At 38.6% G+C, this 22,059-nt stretch overlaps 1 protein-coding gene across 2 annotated transcripts in view; it reads right to left on the bottom strand.

Annotated features, from left to right (window-relative positions):
- BRF1 (BRF1 RNA polymerase III transcription initiation factor subunit) overlaps positions 1–22,059 on the bottom strand; it is a 175,041-nt gene that overhangs the window by 97,990 nt on the left and 54,992 nt on the right. Inside the window, exon 4 of one of the 2 annotated variants that reach the window (XM_061376201.1) lies at positions 8,316–8,347. The exons of the other annotated variant lie outside the window; for it this stretch is intronic. Within the exon in view, the coding sequence (XP_061232185.1) occupies positions 8,316–8,347 (32 nt within the window). The remainder of the gene's footprint in view (positions 1–8,315; positions 8,348–22,059) is intronic. 2 annotated transcript variants of the gene reach the window in all.

Genomic DNA, 22,059 nt, shown 5'->3' with positions numbered 1-22,059 from the left:
TGCGTATATTTTTATATTTTAAGGCTACTATATACTCTATTGCTTTTATGTGACACAATCATCCCTCTCTTTCCTATGCCAGGATAGTGAAGGTGTTTACTAAGCAGTCAGTAACATAGCTGAGTTGCTGATTATGGTAGAAGCCTATGTAAATAAAAATATCCTATTACTGTGTATATTCTCTTTCAGTTTCACAAGAGCTTTACCAACAACAGTTTAAAACCAAACTTTCCTTCCAAGTTTATAGATGCTTCTACTAAGACAGCAAAAAATGCATATATATATATATATAAACAATACAAAAAATACTGCCATATTTTCACCTAGCACATCAAAATCTGACATGTTCTTAATGCAAATTTTTCCTCAAATTTAAAAAAAAATTTAAAATGAGAACTTGAAAGAAATCCTCAGAATAATCATGTATCCTGAAAGTGACTGTGAATTCAAGTGTACACAATGCAATGGTAATTCATTTCATATTTAGTGGAAGGTGTTGTGTATCTATCTTTCATGCTGTGTCTGACCAATGATTGAATTGGCCTAGAAGATACAAAAGTATATTCTCCAATTTTACTGTCTTCTTTTTTCCTGAAATACCAGGCAACACAGAAATAGTATTCTATGAGAAAGAGAGAACAAAATATACCCTTTGCATAAGAATAATATTTCTTTGGAAATACGTCACTGAATTTTTATACAGAAAAATAAGCACCTACTGAACCTGGCAATTCACATAGGAGTTTGAGAGTATGTGACTTTCCATAAGCCACAGAGACAGAACAGACATTACTATAGGAAAGCATCCACAGTGTTTCAGTTGGCTGTAGATGCTCTAGATTCATTGCAAGCTTGGAATGGCTTGTTTTGCCCTTTCGTCTAAAAATTATTAACGTAAAGAGTGGCGGCTTGGCTGCAGCTTCAGCCTTCTAAGTTTGCCAACCCAGTAACTGTAAATCTTAAACCTCATCACTTAGATCTTGTTCTGCAAGGATGATTTCACTGCACAAATCAATAAAGTTACTTCAGTGGAGACAACTACGTATGATGTTTCCATCACAGGCTTCAAACTCATCTAGTTCTTTCATTTTAGTCTAGGAAAAAAAACACCCTTAAATTCAGACAAGTATTTCTCTCTATGGCTTTTTTGTCACGACTTCTAAATATTTGATGTGTGTCCCCATCAAACCATCCCACTCTCTAAGAAACTCCTTCCAAGCAAACTTTCCATAAATGTGATCATCAAAGAACAAATAAATATGAAGAGGCATAAAGTAGCAGGGCTTTAAAATTAAGTTCTAACGATCAAAGTGGGTGCCGAATTAAATGTAAAGCAAAGTCAAATGCATAATAAAATGGCTCAATCACAGTTTCTCTCCCTCTCCTTGGCCTAACTAAAAGTCTCCAGATCCATGGTCTATTTGAGAAGTAATGTACTTAAATTTAACCTGCTTTTCCACTTCACCCACATCATCAGTGTTTTATGACCAACTTCAAGGTGTAAGGCAGTGCATTTACACAAAGTAATAAATTCAAATAGAAATGGTACATCAGGGAATTTCTTTCTTTTAATCATAAGTGAATTTCTTTGCAGTTTCTGGTTACTACCAATTTAGAAAGAAAGCATAATATGCAGTGGATTATATACTCTCTATTGTTTTCCTCATGAAACACATGTTTCTGATGCCAAGGTAAAGTCACAAAAAGAATCAGGAATATTTAATTGCTTCCAGTTTTCCTGGTAAATCAGTAGGAAAAGAAACTTAAGGCCCTCTTGAACAATACACTTCTCATCTTAAAAAGTTACCAGATAGTCAAAGGTTCTGGAGCATTTCACATAAACAGAAAATTAAAGACAGCATAAAGCTCATCCAGAAATCTATAATGCCACTGAACTGCTGAAACATTATATTTAAGATCTTCTGGGTTTAGTGGAAGAAGGCCCTTTCACTAAAATTTTATGCTACTGTCACCAATTTCAACTATTACTCCTGCACACACACATCCTGTGACAGATGAGATATGATATGTAATAGGCTCATAGACAGGGTCTTTCTTTACTCTCATCATTTGTATGGGTTTTTTGCACTTCATTAAGCTTAGAAAGTTGAGAGAATTAATTTAGAGGCCTACTTTAATTTCTGGTTCTTTCTTCATTAAGAACTTCTTATAAAAATTCATATACTACAATCCATCAAAAGCTTAACACTCCAAATTTAGAACCGTACGACATTTTGCATTCATAAGCCTTAATTTTATATAAGTCCTTAGAATGATGAATAAACAAAAATGCCCTTCTAAAAAGATGTGTCTGGCTTAGGTTTGAATTGGTGCAACTTTAAAGCTTACCACATCGACTTCGGCCTGTTTGCCCTCTTAATTTTAAAGAATCATACTGAAAAACAGTGTCTCTCCCAACTCTGCCCAGTCAAAACCATCAAAGTGTTACAATTCTTTTTATAGGCATTCATAAGATTTGCACTTTTTGACTGCAATATTTTAATCAGATATTAAAATTTCCTAAACTTGATGCAATCACTAGGTTCAAGCATCAACACCTAGTACAAGAGTGGCGGCAACCTCTGCCAGAGGGGATATGTTAAAGTATCTGCATACCCTGATAGTTTTTACTGCATTATTTTACATTCTGTTCACATTTAACAAAGTTTATAAACATATGGACCTGACACTGCTGATTTTTTTAAGAAAAACAAAACCCAGAACAAAATAAAAAATTCTAATCCAACAAAAACTGAGATGCTTCAGCAGGAAGACATCTTTCTGAGAAAACTTTGCTCACCAAGGCACTGCAAAAAAGAAAACAACCAATTGGTTTTACTCTGAAGTTTTTACAGGAGAACTTAAGATTCTCAAAGATGCTGTCTTTTACCAATAGTTAGTTTCTGATCTTATTATAGAAGACTGTATATTAGTTAAAACACGCATTTGGAGAAGGAATAGCGTCCAATTATTCAGTTACATCTTTACACGAAGATTCTTCTTTGCCCTTCACAGTATTTTCTTGAGACAGTGTCTTTTCATTTCACATCTGTCAGTCATCAGACGGTGATTTCAAAGGGACAATTCCATAGGGACTTTTACCCTTCCATAATTTCTTCTTGCTTTCACATCATGCCTGATGTGTTCACAAATTCCAATATACTTAAACTTTTAGAAGCAACAACAAATTGCTTGTTTCCACCAACACAGATTTCAGCTGTTCATCAGGCTAATACCTTCCACAATTTTAAACTCTCTTTGGGAAACAGGGAATCTCCTATTCATACAGTTATTAGGTCACTTTATTTTGTGGACAGTAGCAGAAAATAAAGCTGTCATCATTGAAGGAAAGTTTTTACTTCACCCTAAGTTCCATAAATTTATAAATCAAGACTCTTTTCACTACACTATGACCAATTTCCAAAAAGGCCTTTCAAGACCATGGTGTGGCATTCTGGGAACATGTTACAAATGGTGATGATGGTTAAGGTATTCTTTCTTTTAGAAAGACAAAGACTGGGCAGTTGGAACACGATGAGAATTCACACTGTGAAACATCCATGGCTGCTTGCCTAAATAATTAAGCAAGCATGAAAAGCAAATGAGTTTTTAAGGAGAGTGTCTGTTGCTGGGGAAAGAGGCACCTGTGGTTATTTGATTCATTATTAACGTTTCTAGTGTAGTAATGCCTGAAGGTCCCAACCAGGTTGTTTAAATTAACTCAATCAACACAGCAATTTGCATAGGGGCAATAAAGGCAAATGAAGTCAACATGTTAATAACTTTAAATTAACAAAGGGTATTAAAAACTAAAGCAAATGAAAGTAGTCTTAAAAAATACTCTATTTTACCCTTCTGCACACAAACTGAAACTTTTTTTTAATCCATACTGCAACCAGAACATTACATTTAACCTCGAAAGACAATACACAAGACTACAAACACGTACCAAACTCAGCTTGTCAGACTGCAGTTCAAAGAGACACAAATCAAAATTAAGCAGCTTCCTCTCATGCTATGCTTTAAAGCATTGCCTTCAGCCTGAGGACTCTGCAGGGACAATCTACTTTTGCTAATCACATACGGGGTAGTCCTAGAATTCTTCCTCCACCACCACAGCAGTACAATAGACCATTATCATAACACATATGCAAGAAAGTCAGAGTAATTTGCGAAAAGCAGAGAGGAACCAGGGAAGCCAATGCTGCCTTCGGAAAAACTAAAGTGTCCAAAATCTCACACTAAAACTCCTTCTGGACAAGAAACTACTGTTACTTGACTAAACAAATTGAAGGTAAAGAAATAGGGAATGAGAACTGTGTGTTGAAGTGGAAAGAGAGACCAGCAGAGGACTAGACCAAGCAAGTATTAGTTACTGATTTTTTCTTCCTGTGTAGTCTCTTCCTTTATCTAGACCTGCTGGAATGGATCTCAGCAGGTCTCCAACCCCACCCTCCTTCTCAGAGCAGGGTCAGCTACAAGAACAGACGAGGTTCCTCAGAATCTTGAAAACTTTTGATTGACAGACTTCAAAACTGCTCCGAGCAACCTGTTTCAACACTTGGCTGTCCTCATGGTGAAAAACCTTTTCATGACATCAAGTCAAAACATCTCATTTTAATTAATTATTATTATTGCTGCTAATCCTCCTGCTGCAGACTCCTGTAAAAAACCTGGCCCTGATTAATATCTTCTAAGTGTTAGCCTTATTTAACAGTAGGACACACCATAGGCATGCTAAAAATTATATTCTACTAGGCTAACTGGAGATCAGACCACTGCAAACACTTCTTCCCAAAGTCTTTTATGATCAGATTGCAAAGACCATGACCCTGGAGATGAAAAGAGTCTAAAAAAAACCCTGCCATTTCTGAGGATGAGAAGGGCAGCATTTCACCACAGCAAGATCAAACCCTTAGCCAAATACTTGTCCAGGTGCAAGGAATGAGGTGCTCAAACAGATGACCAGCCCTAAACTGTTCAAAAGTTGGGCCAAGGCTAGACAAGCTTCTCAGCTCTTCTAAGCCTGTTGCTTAGATTGGACTAACAAAAAAGCAAACCAAAGGCCTGATTACAGACCTCTCTAAAGACTATATTTGCAAGTAAAATGCAGTATCGGAAAACATTAAGCAAGTACTTTCCTTGCCAGAGACTGATGACTGATCACCCTTCCAACTCAATCAACATGCAGCATGGCTGATCTGCACAAGGAAGGAGCCTGATTTGGAGCAGTGATCTGGACATCTTCAGATCATACTTTAAAGTCTAAATGTACGAGAAGCATACTGAATCTGACAACACTTCCAACAGGTTTCCAAGACATAGGGTATATTTCACCTGAGGATAAAATGGGAGAAAAAGTACCAAGGAAACTGCCTTTACAATTAAAAAAAGGCAATGACATTTGGCTTTTTCCAAAATGACAGCAATTTTGAAGCTACAAAAACTATTATGAAATGTAGCAGTTCTCCAGTGGAACAAGCCAAACTCCTACATCTCAGTCATCAGCATAAGAGAAAAACTGACATGACTTGTTAAACAGACTGCCATTAAACAGTGAAAATTAGTCCCCTCTATTCTAAGTTTTAGCAGTATAATACTATTCTAAAAGTGTATTAAACTACAGGGGGCAGCTTTTTTTTATTCTTTTTTGGGGAATGGGGGACCAAATTCCAAAGCAACTCAGTAAAGACAGGAAGAGAGTTTGGGCAAGTAGCAGAGACCAGAGTTTAAGAGGCCATTCTTGGATTTTGTTTGGGGATTTTTTTGTTTTTAAAAAGCTAAACAGATCAACAAGAGAGAAAGAACACAAATACATTAGGTCATTAAACCATGAGTTGCAGACAACAGCAGATTCAAGTCGTCTTTATATCCCTCTTACTTTTAGCTACCACCTTTCTTATGTTGTGATCCACAAAGGGTGTTAACTCTCCTAGGGCTTGCAAGATACTGCTTGAAGGTCACTGATGTGGAAGGTGTCATTAAGTGGGATGCAGAATGGCATTGCTAATACTGCTTCCAGCTGCAAGATGGCAGAAGGAAGCAATGAATGCCTTTTCCACGAGCTTTCATTTATCTTTTCTTGCTGATAGCTAGACTTATACAACTTACTTTTTGTTTTGCTTTTAGATGAAGCAATGCACAAAAGGTTGTTCCACTTGTTTTTCCACCCTCAAATGAACTGAAACCTATTTCAAGGTGTTCTGTAACTCACTCAGTAGCCTCCATAATGACACTTGGTAAGGATGCTTCATTTGGTAACTCTCTTCCAAAAATCCCTGCAGTCAGATGATGAGCAGCCCTGCAGGTCCCATCACCTCTCACACAACTGAGCTACATCAAGCAGAAAATCTGAAGAAAAAAATCTCAAAATCTGCTATTAGCATCTAAGCAAGAGCTAGTGAGTGAAGCTCAGCTGTAGCTCATTGCTTAGACTTTCAGATGTGACTTTTTCCTGACACAAAATTGACACCTCTCTCACTTTACCCAGAAAAACAGTTCCCTGGCCCACTCTGCCACATTTTGTACGATGAGAGACCAAGTTAAATGTTTTGGAAAGATAATCCCACTGCCGTTACTACTACTACTGTTAACAACCTTTCTTTTCCTCTAATGCCATTCACATCCCAACTTCAGGATAGCAAAGCTGCCCTTGAAAAAAAGAGGCACTTCAAGGTAATACAGTATAATCTAATGAGGTAATTGCTTTTCTTTATTTAGGCACAAAATTTGTGGGCAAAGGCTGATCTAAAGCAGAATCTACTGATGCTTTTTGCCTGGGCCATAAACATCTTGCCACCAAGTATTTGTTGAGGTTTTTTTTTCGTTTGTTTGGTGTTTTGGGGGGCCGGGGGAAGAGAAGGAGGGCAGACCATTTTGGTTTGGCTGGGGGGGGGCACTGCTTGGGGGGGGGTTTAGGAGTTGTGGGGCTTCTTGGGTTTTTTTTTGTGTTTTGATTTGGGGAATTTTTATTCGAGGGAGTGGGTTTGTTGTTTTTTTTTTTTTCCAGTTGTTTTTGTTGGTTGTTTTTTTGTTGGAATTTTTTTTGGTGGGGGGAAAAGGGAGGGGATAAGGGGTGAGGAAGGAGTATAAACAAATTCCAGGTGGAGGAGAAATGAAGCTAGGACCTGAAAACTCATTTGAACTAAGAACTAAGTTCTTCAATGTGACTTTCTGGCTAGCTGAAGTTAACAATGACATTTAACATTCCTGTTTGCTCAGATTCACCTTAAAGAACCTATAAAGCAGAGCACATCTTAAGTCTTCACACAGTTAAATACATAAATACAGATAATGATACTGAAATTTTGTATTTTTCCTCTTTCCCTACTATTAATCTATTCCTGTCTCTCCCATCTCTTCAGTTACCCCTCTTTAACGTTCTTGTCCTCACAATGCCCATCTCACCACCTTTTCCTGCTGGCATATACAGAGGGGGAAAGACAAATTGTTCAAACTTTCTTGTCTGTGCTTGATGACAATACTTTTTTCTTTTACAGATATAATTCTGACTCTTCTTCACATTGCGTGACTATTCTTCATATTACTGTCATCACTCTATTTCATAACAATCACCATGAAAAATCACCAGTGTTTAGAAGGAAATAAACTTCCCATTCTACACATGCATTACTTGGTTATAAGTAATCAAAATAATTCAGTAAGAGTTTAGAAGAGAGAAAAAAGTTACTCTTTTTAACGAATTAAAGATTCATTTGATTATTGCAATTCCAGCAGATTGCTTCAAGCAATAAATAGTCTTTACAGGGTTGCCATTTACCAAGACAGCTGGGAAGACAAAAATAGATGCAACTATCCTACTCACATTGTATGTAAAACAGTTGTAACATGGAGAATGAGCATAAGAGCATATGTCATTAGAGCCTTCTAATTCCACATACAGAGCAAGTACGCCTTTCTCTCAAAATAAATTTTATAAACCACGTCTCCGTAGTGCACTAATCCATTTAGACAGTATTACCTACCAAAAAAAGCTATTTCTGTCTTCAACAACTGTTGTTTTAAAATTGTGTAGCATCTGACTCTGCCATTGCAGTGACTCTGAATCCTGATGAGAGGATCATACTAACTCTGAATGCATTAGATGTAGCATTCAAGGGGGAAAAAGAAAATTAACATTTAATTTTACTGAACAATTACTCAGATTTATAAACCCAGTGATTTTCCAAATCAGAATTTTTAGAGAGAAATTAAAACATCCCAAGCAGCCCACACTGACAGCTCTTTGCATGCAATCAATCTTTAACAATTCAAAAGTTTCAAATAGTAATTAAAAAAAACCAAAAAAACCTTACCTGAAGAAGGTCACTGAGGTCAAGTAACATGTCTGTGAGGAAGTCAAGGAATATACATGCTTGTTGAATGTGACAGTTTCGTCATTTCATTAGCAACCCCAAAAAGGAAGCAATAAACCCAGGCTTAACTGTCAAATAAATCAAATACGGACTAGGTACCTTGATGAACCACTTCTGCTAACAGACAGCACCCAGCTAACAGTTCAGCCCCCCGAAAAATCCTGCCAGCACCTGCTGCATTTACTACACAAGCTATCCATGTGATGGTCTCAAAGAACAAGCCAATGCCTTGTGCAACTTAAAATGCTCACCATACAAGGCAGCCTTAAGAAAGACCCAATGATAACAATAAACCAAATAACTGCATCAAGATAGAATATTATTATTACACTTAATTTAAGAACATAAAGTATTATAAGTCTCCTATGCCACCTTAGGAGCACAGAATCCCAGAAAAACAGACAGAAGAGCAACATAAGAACCACAAGTGCAAGGTCCTACACCTGGTTCAGAGAAATTCCAGGCACAGCTACAGGTTGGGAAAAGAAGAGATTCAGAGCAGCCCTGCAGAGGAGGACTTGGGGGTGCTGGTCGATGAGAAAATGAACATGAGCTGGCTTCAGTGTGCGCTCGCAGCCCAGAAACCGTATCCTGGGCTGCATCAAAAGGAGTGTGACCAGCAGGTCAAAGGAGGTGATCCTGCCCCTTTACTCTGCTCTCATGAGACCACACTTGGAGTATTGTGTGCAGTTCTGGTGTCCTCAACTTAAAAAGGACATGGAACTGTTGGAACAAGTCCAGAGGACGGCCAAGAGGATGATCAGGGGACTGGAGCACCTCCCGTATGAAGACAGGCTGAGAAAGTTGGGACCGTTCATCCTGGAGAAGAGAAGGCTGCATGGAGACCTCATAGCAGCCTTCCAGTATTTGAAGGGGGCCTATAGGGATGCTGGGGATGGACGCTTCATTAAGGACTGCAGTGACAGTACAAGGGGTAATGGGTTAAAACTTAAACAGGGGAAGTTTAGATTGCATATAAGGAGGAAATTCTTTCCTGTTAAGGTGGTGAGGCAGTGGAATGGGTTGCCCAGGGAGGTTGTGAATGCTCCATCCCTGGCAGTGTTCAAGGCCAGGTTGGACGAGGCCTTGGCTGATATGGTTTAGAGCGAGGTGTCCCTGCCCATGGCAGGGGGGTTGGAAGTTGATGATCTTAAGGTCCTTTCCAACCCTAACTATTCTATGATTCTACGATAAGAAACCTGCAGTAAGTTTCTGTTGTCCTCACAGAATAGGACCTGTCAAAGAACTGGGAAAAGAAAGCAGCTTTGGCCACTCTCTTCTCTGACCAAGCAAATCAGCTGTTACCTGTGAGTTCTCACTCCGTCCATCATATCCTACACTACTGAAAAAATATTAGGTCACCATCTACTACTTGTTATAGGCACCCTTGGAACTCACAGTAGCTAAAACCAAGCCAAAACCACTACAGGTTTCCATTAGATTGCTGAAAGCAAGCACACTGATAAAAACATTATCTTGACAGTATCTAGAAAGAAAAAAAGCAAGAACCATTAAGCTTAAGGTGCAAAGGTAGTCTTCTCACTGCAGTCAAGGTAAGGAACATACGCTGGATCTCCTATCAGCTACTCAGGTGTGGTTTACATATTGTAAATGGTTCTGGTTTTACCAATAAAAGGAGTGTCAAGATAAAGTGTGAGAAGGAGAGTGAGGCAGGCAAATAAAATATGTATGTGGGTGTGTGTGCATTTATGTATGTAGCAATGTGTTGAGAAATCCAGTATTAAAAAAATACAGGGACTTCAGTATAATTTGGTACATCATGGTAATGCAAGTATTAGCGTATGATGTTCTTAAAGTATGCCAGAGTAATAAAGCACACTTTCTTCTAAGTATTATTAGCCATGGAAGAATAATTCAGATAATGTAATCAGTTTATACATAAACATTTGCCTTGTTATGAATTTTTATCCTTGAGCATTTCTATCCTTAGTTTGCATCTGAAATTGTATGAATTTAGAACTCAAAATTTGTTATAATATCCAATACCTTATGTTGTTATTTGGTGAAAGCCAATTTTAGCATTAAGAAAACACAGCATAGCTGGATATTTATTTAGCTGAAAACTCAAGATGTCTCTGAAAAAATCCAAAATCTATTATAGATAGTATTATGCAAGACATTAAAGTACATTTTAAGGCAGTAAGGAAATTGTTAACAAAACCAATGTGTAAAATATACAGCTTAAATTTACACATAGCAATATTGAATTCGATGCAACTTTTTTGCCAAAGTAGTGAGAAAAGAGAAAAATGGAAAAACTGTAACAACCCAGTTGCCAAGAAACCATAATAATTGTCAGCTCATCAAACCAAGCTAACAGTTCATCTCCCCAAAAACTCCTGCCAGCACCTGCTGCATTTACTACACCAGTTGTCTATGTGAAACCATGGTCTCAAAGAACAAGCCAACACCTTGTGTGACTTACAATGCTCATCATACAAACCAGCCTAAGAAAGACCCAATGATAACAAAAAAAAAAACCCAATAACTGCATCAAGATAGAATACTCTTATTAAACTTCATTTAAAAACATAAAGTAATTATGAGTCTCCTATGCCAGGAAAAAAATGCTAGAAAAAAAAAAAATGCTAGGGAAAAAAATCACCTACCATACCAGTTTTATGCTTGAGACATCACAGAATGACTTGGGTTTGGAGAAGACTTTAAAGATCATCTTGTTCCATCCCCCTACCATGGGCAGGGATACCTTCCACTACACCAGGCTGATCAAAGACGCATCCAACCTGTCCTTGAACACTGCCAGGGATGGAGCATCCACAGCTTCACTGGGCAACCTGTTCCAATGTCTCACCACCCTCACAGTAAAGAACTTCCTAGTTTCTGATCTAAATCTCCCCTCTTTCAGCTTAAAGCCCTTCTACCTTGCCCTACCACTACATTTGTAAAAAGTCTCCCACCAGCTTCCTCATCAGCTGCCCTAAGGTCTCCCAAGAGCCTTGTCTACTCCAGGCTGAACAAGCCCAACTCTCTCAGCCTATCTCCGTAACAGAAATGCTCCAGCTCTCTGATTATCTTTGCAGTCAACTCTGGACTTGCTCCATGAGGTCCACGTCCCTTTTGCTGAATGCAGTACTGTGGATGTGGTCTCACAAGAGTGGACTACAGAAATATTCTAGGTCTGAAAATGTTTCTAGCTTCTACTGACCTGAAATGTCAGGTTAATCTATGCCTACCCTGGGATACCTTCACCACTGAGATAAAATAAAATTATCACACACATCTGATAGATTTCATCACATTTTAAGAGGGGGGGAAAGGAAAAAGAACCACCACCACACACATCAGAAGGAGCTCAGAAGTTGTTGGGGCACCAGACTGAGCAGCTGAATCGTCCTCAGGTCTGCCTGCTGTCACTGAAGAACAGAGGATGAGTTAGAAAGAACATCACTGCCAAATGCTAACTCAGATCTTAGGTGAGCCAGAGAACTACTTTTCTAACCTAGTCATTTCAGTTACAGCCACAAAATCTGTATACCAAAGAATTCTCCATCCTCCTCAAACCATTAATAATACTTTAGTGGAAGACCTAAACTTAACACATTACAAGTGCTCAGGCATTATTACTGTAAGAAAAAGCACCTCTTTGTCCAAGCCACAAGAAACAGAGAGTATTGTATGCATTTACAGTGATATGAGATTAGAGCTAAGAAGCTGGGAAATTCACTTGCAGGGTTCAGGCAACTCTGAGGTAATTTAGAGCTACACTATACGTGTTTTAACATACATTTGCTTTGTTTCTTAGAGAAATCAGTTAAAGTGTCCACTGAAATTGTAAGCAAAGGTTACATTCAAAATGTGGCATTTCTGGACTTTATTTAAGGTAGCCTCCAGCAATCCCTCTCCCTGGTTAGGCATATAGCTGCTACAGCAAAGCAAAAGCAAAGGGGAAATTTGAGTCATGCAGTAGCAATGGGTTGGCCTTTACTGTGAATATTGTGAGCACAATTATCAGCAGGAAGTAGTTTTAAAAACAGGCAGTTGTTTTCAAACTCTTTTTCAGAGTTGGAACAGTTCAGGAGAACATACAACAACAGCTGAAACCAGCAGATATTACCTAATATGTATTCAAAAATTATACAATCATAAGATAAATGTTTTCTTTGAGGCTGAAAGAAAACAGTGATAACTTCACATAGAGAGATTGCTAGCACATGGAAAAGTTCTCTCAAAGGGATAGAAAGCTACTGATATTATAGATATACACATAGAAAATAACAGGACATAAACACAAGGAGACTTAGGTTATAAATGTGTCCAATTAGAAAAAAAAAAAGGAAAAAAAAGGGCATGAACAGTTTCAACTGCTTTTCCTTTTCTGTTCATTCTTTAAGCTGATTTCACCAAGGTAAGCAATGACTGTCCATCACTACAAACTTTTAAATCAAAATGAGAAGAGTCTAAAGGTTTTACTTCAAAAGATTTAATTCAAGGGAATCCTTTGACCAACGTGATGCAAAAGGTCAGACTGAGTGCCCAGAACACTCCCATTCTGCCTTTATAATCTAGTAATCTGTGGATAATGTGAGAGCACCATGAATCACCACAGTAATGGTCTCAGCAACAGAAGAAACAAATGTTCATGATGACATGAATAGTATCAGAAACTTAAATTCCAAAATACCAAAACAAGTGTGCATTTGTATTTCACATAGACCTACATTTTACGTATTCCAGCAGCCCTGAAGTACTTATATGAAGCAAAATTCCCTTGGTTTTCAGTATTAACATTTAGCAGGAGGCAAAACTGCCATTTGCAAATATATTTGCTAGTATATTTGCAAATATAGAGATGTAGGAATAAATTGTGAAAGATGCTTTGAAAATAACAACTGTCATTTACAACAGTCATTCCCCAAATAAATAAATCCTGATTTAAATGTCTGATAATTTACAACTCTCAGGAAGCCTTCAAATATTATTTCATGCTACTGTGTCAGAATTCTTCCATCACATAGTATGTCCTATCTGGGAGATACAGGCACATGTAAGCAGCACTGAGAAGACAGGCTAGTATTTATATCAGTTAGTTTTCCTCAGTTACCCTCAAAATGTTTTTGGTATGATTTGTTTTATTTTTTTTTCTTTCACTTACTTTTACAAACTTACTGCAAAATCAGCCATACACCAGAAAGAGGACTAATGCCAAGGAATCTTGACTGCAAGCACTCAGCAGAAATCTGACATCTTTAAGAGCCATGCTGTCCACTAATGAAGCGTCACCTTTTTACAGTTGAAGCAAAAATGCTTTCTGTTTCTAACAAAAAAAGCAGAGCCATTAAATATATAAAATATTTAAGCATAAAGTCACACTCTGTACTCAGCAACAGCAAACCAGCTGGCTGCAAACAAAAAAGCAAAGCTTAATAGGAAAGCTGACTGAAAAGCAAAACTAATTTCTGCATATTAAAACAATTTTTTTTCAAGTCCTAAATGAAACAAAATAATTGCAATTTCAACATTAGGGTTCTGTATAAGCTACATAAGAGATGGAAATTTCCCAGAAGCACTTAAAGTAACAAACACACAGAGATAAGACAAAAGGGAGGGTGGACATAGAAGTGGAGTGATATCAGGGTGAAAAACTAGTGACAGCATTTGGCTGGCCCTGAACCCAGTTTTCCCCCTTGCAGATCAACACCCAATTCACAGATGTCCCTTTCCATGTTTTCATACACCAAGTGCCTTCTGATTATGACTTACTACGATTGTCTCTCTGCTGCTTTACAAACTTACAAACCATTTTAATTAGCAATTAACTAAAACTGACGGCACCAATTGTTTAAACACTTCTCTTCCCAGCAACACTGAACTAAAATGATTAGAAAATAAAAACCAAAACCAACTCTTTTGTAGAAAATGCATTTCTGATACCTCTAACAAAAGCTTTGCCTTGAGGCTGAAATCCTACAGAGCCAAAGTCTCTCAAGTTTGCGATTTTGTCTGTACACAATCCACACAGCACAAGCCACCCTCGCGTATATAAACAAAACCCAGCATTTAACAAACCAAACTGGTAAGCACAAATGCCAATTTTATAAAAAGCTGTCTTCATTTATGTGTACATTAATGCATGATTAAGTAAAAAAAAAACAAAACAAAAACCCCTAACCCTAACCCTGGCCTTGAACACTGCCAGGGATGGGGCATTCAGCATCGTACAACCACTTAGGCAGATTATTAAAAATGAGACAGGCATTCGGGGCTGCATTCAGCCTGCCTGATTTCATGGCATTAACTGAAAGGGTTAGAAATGCAGTGTTTTAGTTCACCTAAGGTCTGAATTAGCCTTTGATCCAAGTTCTCTTCTCCTCTATCTCCAGTGACTGTACACTGTAGTCTAGGGCACCTGGGCTGTTGACTGGCGCCACAGCCAGTTAGACAGGATGGATCCAACCCTGAAAGCTACACTAGACTTCAGACTCCCCAGTGCACATACAGTTCAGCCTTTACTAAATTAATGCTGTAGCTTTTCTTCGTAATTGCGTTCAGAGGCATTCCCATTTAGAGGTACATTTTCAAAAGCATGCCAGCTGAATATAGCTGAATATGCAGCGAGTGCTCAGCAATTCTGAAAATGCTGCCCTTAGAGAGTACAGTCTTCAAAAGACTGGGGCTAGGCTGTACTCCTAGTGTTACTGACTTCAAGTAAATAATCTGCTTTATGGGATATTTCAAAGTATTTACATACTTGCATGTAAATTTAACACAACAGAACACACACAAAAAAAATAGTAAAAAAAAAAAAAAATTTTTTTCTTCCCAAAACGCTTGTACAGTTAACTCACAATTATTCAGTATATCAAGATGGATCAAATACGCAAAGAATATTTGTACTAAGCTACTGAAAGAATAATCTAGTTAGCATATTTGCTTTGGGAAAAGAAAATTTAAGCAAAGAATGAAAATGTAAATATTAATTTAAAAGTTTTGAGACATAAGGTTAATCTTCAACCAGGATGATGTGACCATGTCTAAATAACAGTTGGCTATGTTCAAACAACAAAAGTCTCCAAACAAGAATGAGACCCCCTCCCCTGAACAGTAAATTGAACAAGCACTGGTGAAGGAAAACAAGAGGTTGCTAGGAGAAGCAAGGTTTAAGGAAGAACTTAAGAGAAGAGCAGGGCTGGCAGACAAGAATAGGGAGTGAGGCACCAGGAAAGGAGCAAAGCTCAAGCTGCAAAGGAAAAAGAAATCAGAATAAATAGTAAAATCACTGCAGAAAACATCCTGTGTCTGAAGATTTTAAACACAAACAGGTTTGAAATTGCACAGTCCAAAAATCTGCCCAGAATGACCGTTTCATAGCAAACTGGGAATGAAAAAAAATGCAGGTGTAAAGCAGGACACCAACAGTAAAGATTTAAGTAAATGTAAAGGAGTTCAGTTCTCTCTTTTCCCTACATACAAAGTCTGTAAGTGTTGTTGTGACTTGTACCAACAGTGAAAGAAAAGTTTCACAAAACTCAGAGGTACAAATCTGCAAGAACTATTCTGAGATGACAACTGGGTATTCAGCATGGCAGCAACACACACATTTGGAAATGTGAAGCAGCTGATTAGAGAGAGAAAGCAGAAGCAGAAAAAGATCACTGTCATCTTAGAGGTGGCAAAGGAAAACCAGCACTGTCATGAGCCTGGCACTCTTGCTTTTCAGAAAACTCCAAATGGGGGAGAGGGGGAATACAAAAAACACCAGCAACCAAAACCACAACAAAACAACAGCAAAAAACCCATACAAAACAAATAAACCAGAATAATCTCATCCCTGAATTGGCTGGATTCCTGCCCATCACTAGCCCCATTCCTGGGCTGCTATTTGTGCAGCAATGTGGCAAACCAGCCTGGGGAACTGTCTAAATTCTAAAAGAATTTTTTTTTTCTTTTTTTATGTCCCTGTTTTCAACTGGGGAAACTGCACAAACACCTGGGCTGATAGAAGGCAAGGGACGGACTGGGGGAGGACTGAGCAGGCAAGGACAAAGCAAGACAACTTCTTTCTGAAGCCATGCCAGCTCATACTGGCTTAAAGCATTCATCAAAACTAGAGCCTGAGACAATCTCTCTGTCACTCATCCCACCTTCTCAAATTCCTCTTTAAAGTAACACTGTTTGCAGAGTTCTCCCTAGTTTGTTTCCAAACACAAAGACCTACCTTATCTGAAAGAGAAACCTTTAAATAAATAAGGACCAAAGCCTTCAGAATAACTGCTTTATAGTAAGCCAAAATCTTATAGAACTGGCAACACCTTCCTTGTTTTAAGTACATACATGGTTCCTGTGTGAAACTTCATTACAGGACAGCTCTGGTTTACCCACAGTAAGCACCCAGCTATCCTTTCAAAAAGTACCATTACAGTGCTGAATAAACCAAAACAAAATCAATTTCTGTAGATACAGAATGTTTTACATTTTTCCCATGATAAAAGGTAAGTTCTACATCTCTGCTTTCATGCTAATGCATTGGTATTAAGTGCTCCTCGGAGAATTCTTTCAACAGACCTTTTCTGGGATGGGAGCACAGCAGCTGCTGTATCCAGCACTGGGACATGGCAAGAATTCACACAGAAACTCAGATGCTGCTTTCCTGTCAGTATCTGAACTTGATTTATCCATGCACAGGCATTATCTAATATCTTACATGTAAAACAGTGCCACTTATTAGAAAGTTCGACACTAGAGCCTTTGTTTTGAGAAAAACAAAGAAAATGAATTGCATCCCTGCTAATCTGAGGCCTTCGGCGGGCAGTACAATAATCAGATGTGTTAAATTTCGCCTTCTCAAAGGCCTTTAAGAGATTCATATCAGCATATGTCACATTACACAATGACAGAATAAAGCCTTCTGTATCAGATGCCTATAGGCACATAACTGTAGAAACCTCTTTTTACCTTTACCTGGATAGTTAACGCCATGCACAAAAGAGAGCCCTTGCCTTCAGACAGCGGGCACTACAGGAGTACCTGTTCCTTAATTCCTGTCGATGAGAAAACCTCACCTCTGCAGGCGGGAGAGTTCTCTACATTCCCGACCACCCTCACACCTACAGCACTCTGTAGGAAAATACTGGGTGTAATGGACTTTTGGATGTAGCTGGCTCTCTCCTTGGTCAAGGGCTGAGCAATGCTTCTACAAATGCTACCAAACTGTTAACTGCTAGTCTTGTAGTAATCAAAGCAAGTTTGATTAAAGGCATTACAGTAACTGGCAAGCTTAAACACAACATGGAGCTGAAAACTGGGTGCTTTGGACTAGTTCATCAGCAGTGCTTGGAAGTCAGGACAACACACCGCTTTTACACTGGTTGAACTCCTCAAAGCAGCCACGTTTAGTCATTCCCAATAAATTAATAGGAAAACATGGAGCTAAACTGATGTACTGCATTCACTGCATAGAAAAATCCTGCGTAGAAAAAAAACATGCTTCTACTTTAAGAAATGCCTACTCTAAACATAAAAAAAGGATGTCTGCATGTTCACTGAAGAAGAAACCTACATACATCATACCAGCAAAAAGGTATTCAGAATTTTATTTTTATTAAAGAGAGCTGCATTTTCTAACCTGGGCCTATTTTACGATACATAAATAGGAACTTCTCCCAGATGAGTTATTATTGTATTATTATGAGTTAATAAAGCATTTTTCCAAATGTAGAACAATGCATCTTGCACAGGCTATGCTTTAGAGTACCACTGCAAGACTGTTCAAGGGAGGTCTATTTAGCAGTATGGACTAGATAACTAGCAACTAGTTATTTAGTAGTATGGGAGGTCCATTACCTCCTTGGACAGCTTTCCAGGTTATCCTGGGATATGGTAAGAGAAGCAATTGAGTTAGCATGTTTGAATTTACCAACCTGTGGACATGACACAATATGCAGTCATGTCTTCACTTCCACTTCACAGCCATGCTCAAAAGAGGTATTATGCTTAGCTGTCACTGGCAGGGTGAGAAAATACCTTTAATCCCTGAGAGCCCAACTGAGCAAGGCTCAAGAAGAATTTAAAAAAAAAAAAAAAAAGACAATAAAAAAAAAATCTGCAATAGCTTTTTAAACTTTAAAAATATCAAACACCAATTTTAAAAACCTTTCAGGGCTAGAGACAAGTGATGCATCATACTTTGAAATGGATACAATTCTCAACATGACACATTCCCTTTCAAGGGCATATCATACTGTATTTTCAATTTAAAACAAATTTATGTTTTGGAAAGAATTTCCCCTAGAAAAAGATTAAATTTGGTCCTTGAACAATTATAATACAGCAGGTGGAGGGAGGAGTCTACTGGCATGGAAGAGAGATGACATATCTCAGATTTGAAGGTAGCTAACTTTTCAGGGTTCCATTACAATAATAAATCTTTGAGATGATCTATTGAGAAGGGAAAACAAAGTGTATCAAATGCCTGTGGCTCTATTTTATCTATGTGAAAGGGTGGGAAATATGTTTCCCTCTGGGACTCAGTTTTTCCCAAGAAATTGAAAAGCACAGCCCAGAGGGACTCCAGGCTGTGCCTCAGGACACTAGGCTTCTGTTTCCATTTTTGCCAGTGTCACACAAAAAATATTTAATCATTCTTCACCATGTTTTTAAGTTTCCCCATTCTTGGTAAAATGCTCTGGAATCTTCCCATTACCTTATCGTCATAATACATGTCTGACTCTGGGGTTCTCAAGTCTCTCCACAGGGTCAGAGAAACAAGCTTTCAAATGTATTTCAGCTTTGATGTCCCAGTAGGTAACTAACTTCACAGTTAACAACTGTTTTTCAGATTGTCTCCTTGCCTTCAAAAGACCCAAGCTATACCCCATCCTAATGCAACATCCTGCTGTAACTAGTGAGTTTATTATATGCAAACCAAGATAGAAATTTGTCCTCTCGTGCAAAATATGCAAAAGGGCTTAAGAGCTAAGTTACATCCAGAGCTCCTTGTAATAAAAAGAAATGCAATGCATATCACAGATTGAGTCCACCCTTTCAAGTAAGTATGCCAGTCCTAACTTTCATGCCTCTATTATCCAAAACACACAGCTAAGAAGCCGTTAAAACAACTTTAAAATCCTTTATTCAGTTTAATATTTAATTCAATTTTGCATCAATTTGCTCTAAAAGCATGCTGTAAATACACTTACCACTTCTTATTGTTAAAATTATAAAGCAACATCAACTCCTCATTTACTGGTTACTCATCTTTATGAGGGAAGTCTTCAGAAGCAAAAGGAAAACCCTTTATCAGGGTGAGGCACATGAGGGAAAAGGAGAGTAGGAAGGAGTCAGAATTCACACACTGATCTCTTACTGAAAGCTCAAGTATTCGGTAAGCAATCTGCTGCAATTCTTCACTTGTCAGAGATTCTGCAATTCTGTTGGCATTACTGTCAGTATTTCCTTTACTTAAGTAGGAACTCCTAAAGCATCTGAAGACAATGTTGCACGGCATCAGTTAGTGAACACACTGAAGTTAATTTACTTGCAAATTGCATTTCTCACATTCTTAAAAGTTAACAACCTTCATTAAATGGATTTAATCAAGATGGAGAACAAGGAATATTTTCCTGAAGTGTCATTTTAAACTTTTATCCCTGTATTATCTTCTTTTGAATGCTGTAGCAATGGCAAGCACTTAATCTCGCGTCTCTCTTACAGCACAAAGACTGCTTCATTATCAGTTTTTAAGACGCTGTAAGCTTATCTCAGCTGCTGGAATGCTCCATGAGAGAAAGAAGAAAAAAAAATAAATCAGTAACGACGTACATATCATCTGCCTCTGGGAAAATAAAAGCTGCCCGTGATATGCTGGGAAAGATCTCTTTAGACTTATTTCACACAGGCTTGCAGTAGTTCTGTTGTAACCTAGCAGCGTAATTTCAAGTAACGTTCTGCAGTGTGCTGACGGCAAGCTCCTAAAATACAGCTCTGCTCTGAACAACCACTGAGAATGCCATTGTGGGTCTCGTGTTTACAGCTGCTCACTGATGGTGTCGTATTTGCAAAGCTGTCAAGAAAGATGATAACTTTGTTCCCACCACTGAGATTTATAAATTCAGCCTAGGATTCTGATAGCAAGCTCAGTACACTACCAGAGCTAGTGAGCCTGTAGAATGTGCTCCTCTTCACAACTGTAATTGAGAACTCGAAGGGGTTTAGCCAATATACTTGGAAAAGTATATTCCAGGGCCTTGACAAAATCAAATAGGAGACTAGCAGGATGTAGAACAAGACTCCTGCACTGTGGGAGGCAGCACTACAGATGCACATGGGACACAAACATATCTACATCATACTACTGCCTTCATGAGTGAGTCATTTTCCTTCCCTCCTGTGCCTCAGTTTCTATGACAAGAAGATGGGCGTTATAATACTGATCTTCCTTATAAAAAGGTGTAAATTCTACACTTCCATCACCAGGACCTTCAGCTAGGAGGAAGCAAAACTGGAGTTACAGTTCTGCTGTCAGAACTGTACATACTAGAACAATATAACCATATATGATATATATATAAAATATATTAAGAAAAAAAAAAAGAAACAGAAATAACCTGAGAGAAAAAAGCTGAACTAGGTATACACCCCCCCAAAGCCTAGCAATTCACCTACAAAAGCTTCCACTTGTTTGCTCTTCTCCCAGCCCTACAATACTTGCATTTCAGACTGCACAGCAACAAGAGCTTCAAAAAGAGAACAGGCGGGTTTCAGTCCTGATTACCCTCTCTGCTTTTAACTCCCCTTACAGAAATGATTCTGGGTTTTTCACAAGTCAGGAAGAGGCTTTAGTCACCAGCCACAGGGGAAAAATAGGAAAAAAAACCCCACAGAACAAAACCAAACCAAACCAAAAAACAAAAACAACCCACACAAAACCACCCACCACCCTATATATACAAAAAAGATAATCAATGAGCACCTGTCACTGTATCACCCATCAGAAGACTCATTGCTCTGGACTCTGAGCAAAGAGAAACTTTGACAGAGCACTGGCTAAACAGTTAAACTGCCAAGTGGAGAGTTCAGCTGCACCCCCAAGTAAAGTGTTACCTAACCTATCAGAGCTTTACATGGCACCTGAACCAACAGAGGATCAGGGGAAACTGGCACTGTGGTGGCTGCTGCTTATCTTGACTTTAGCAAAGCTGAAGCTATGGTGTGCCGTGGTGTTCTTAAAGCCAAATTGTTCAGACATAATGGTCTGGCGTGCTGGCTTAAAATTGGCTAGACTGCCAGGTTTAAAGGGCTGTGATTAACAGTACGAAGTTCAACAAGGAGACAGTTACTGCAGGCATCCCTCGGGGGCAATGCTGTCTCAGTCAGAAATGAGGCAGCAAGGCAGAAGGCACCCTAGGCAAGTGTGTAGATGACACTAAGCTAGGGGAGCAGTCGACATCAGAAGGTGAGGCTGCCACTCAAAAGCATCTCAGCAAGTTGGAGAACCGGGCTAACAGGAGGTGCATCTGTCTTTGAACTTCCAAGTCTCACACCTAAGAGAGTAACCCCTTGCTACAAGTACAGCTGGGAATGACCAGCTAAGGAACAGTTGTACAAAAGGAGCTGGAAGTCCCATGGACAGGCCAAGCGGGAGTCAGCAGCATGCTCTTGCAAACATGTACTGAGCTGTGTTAGCAGAAATGCAGCATGCAACAGA

Source organism: Neopsephotus bourkii, unplaced genomic scaffold, assembly GCF_033783945.1.
Source record: "Neopsephotus bourkii isolate Nb327-2 ecotype Australia unplaced genomic scaffold, CSIRO-AGI_Nbou_v1 NB_1707, whole genome shotgun sequence".
NCBI lineage: Eukaryota > Metazoa > Chordata > Aves > Psittaciformes > Psittacidae > Neopsephotus > Neopsephotus bourkii.
The sequence above is the reverse complement of the archived record's forward strand: the minus strand, read 5'-3'. Positions and strand labels throughout refer to the sequence as shown.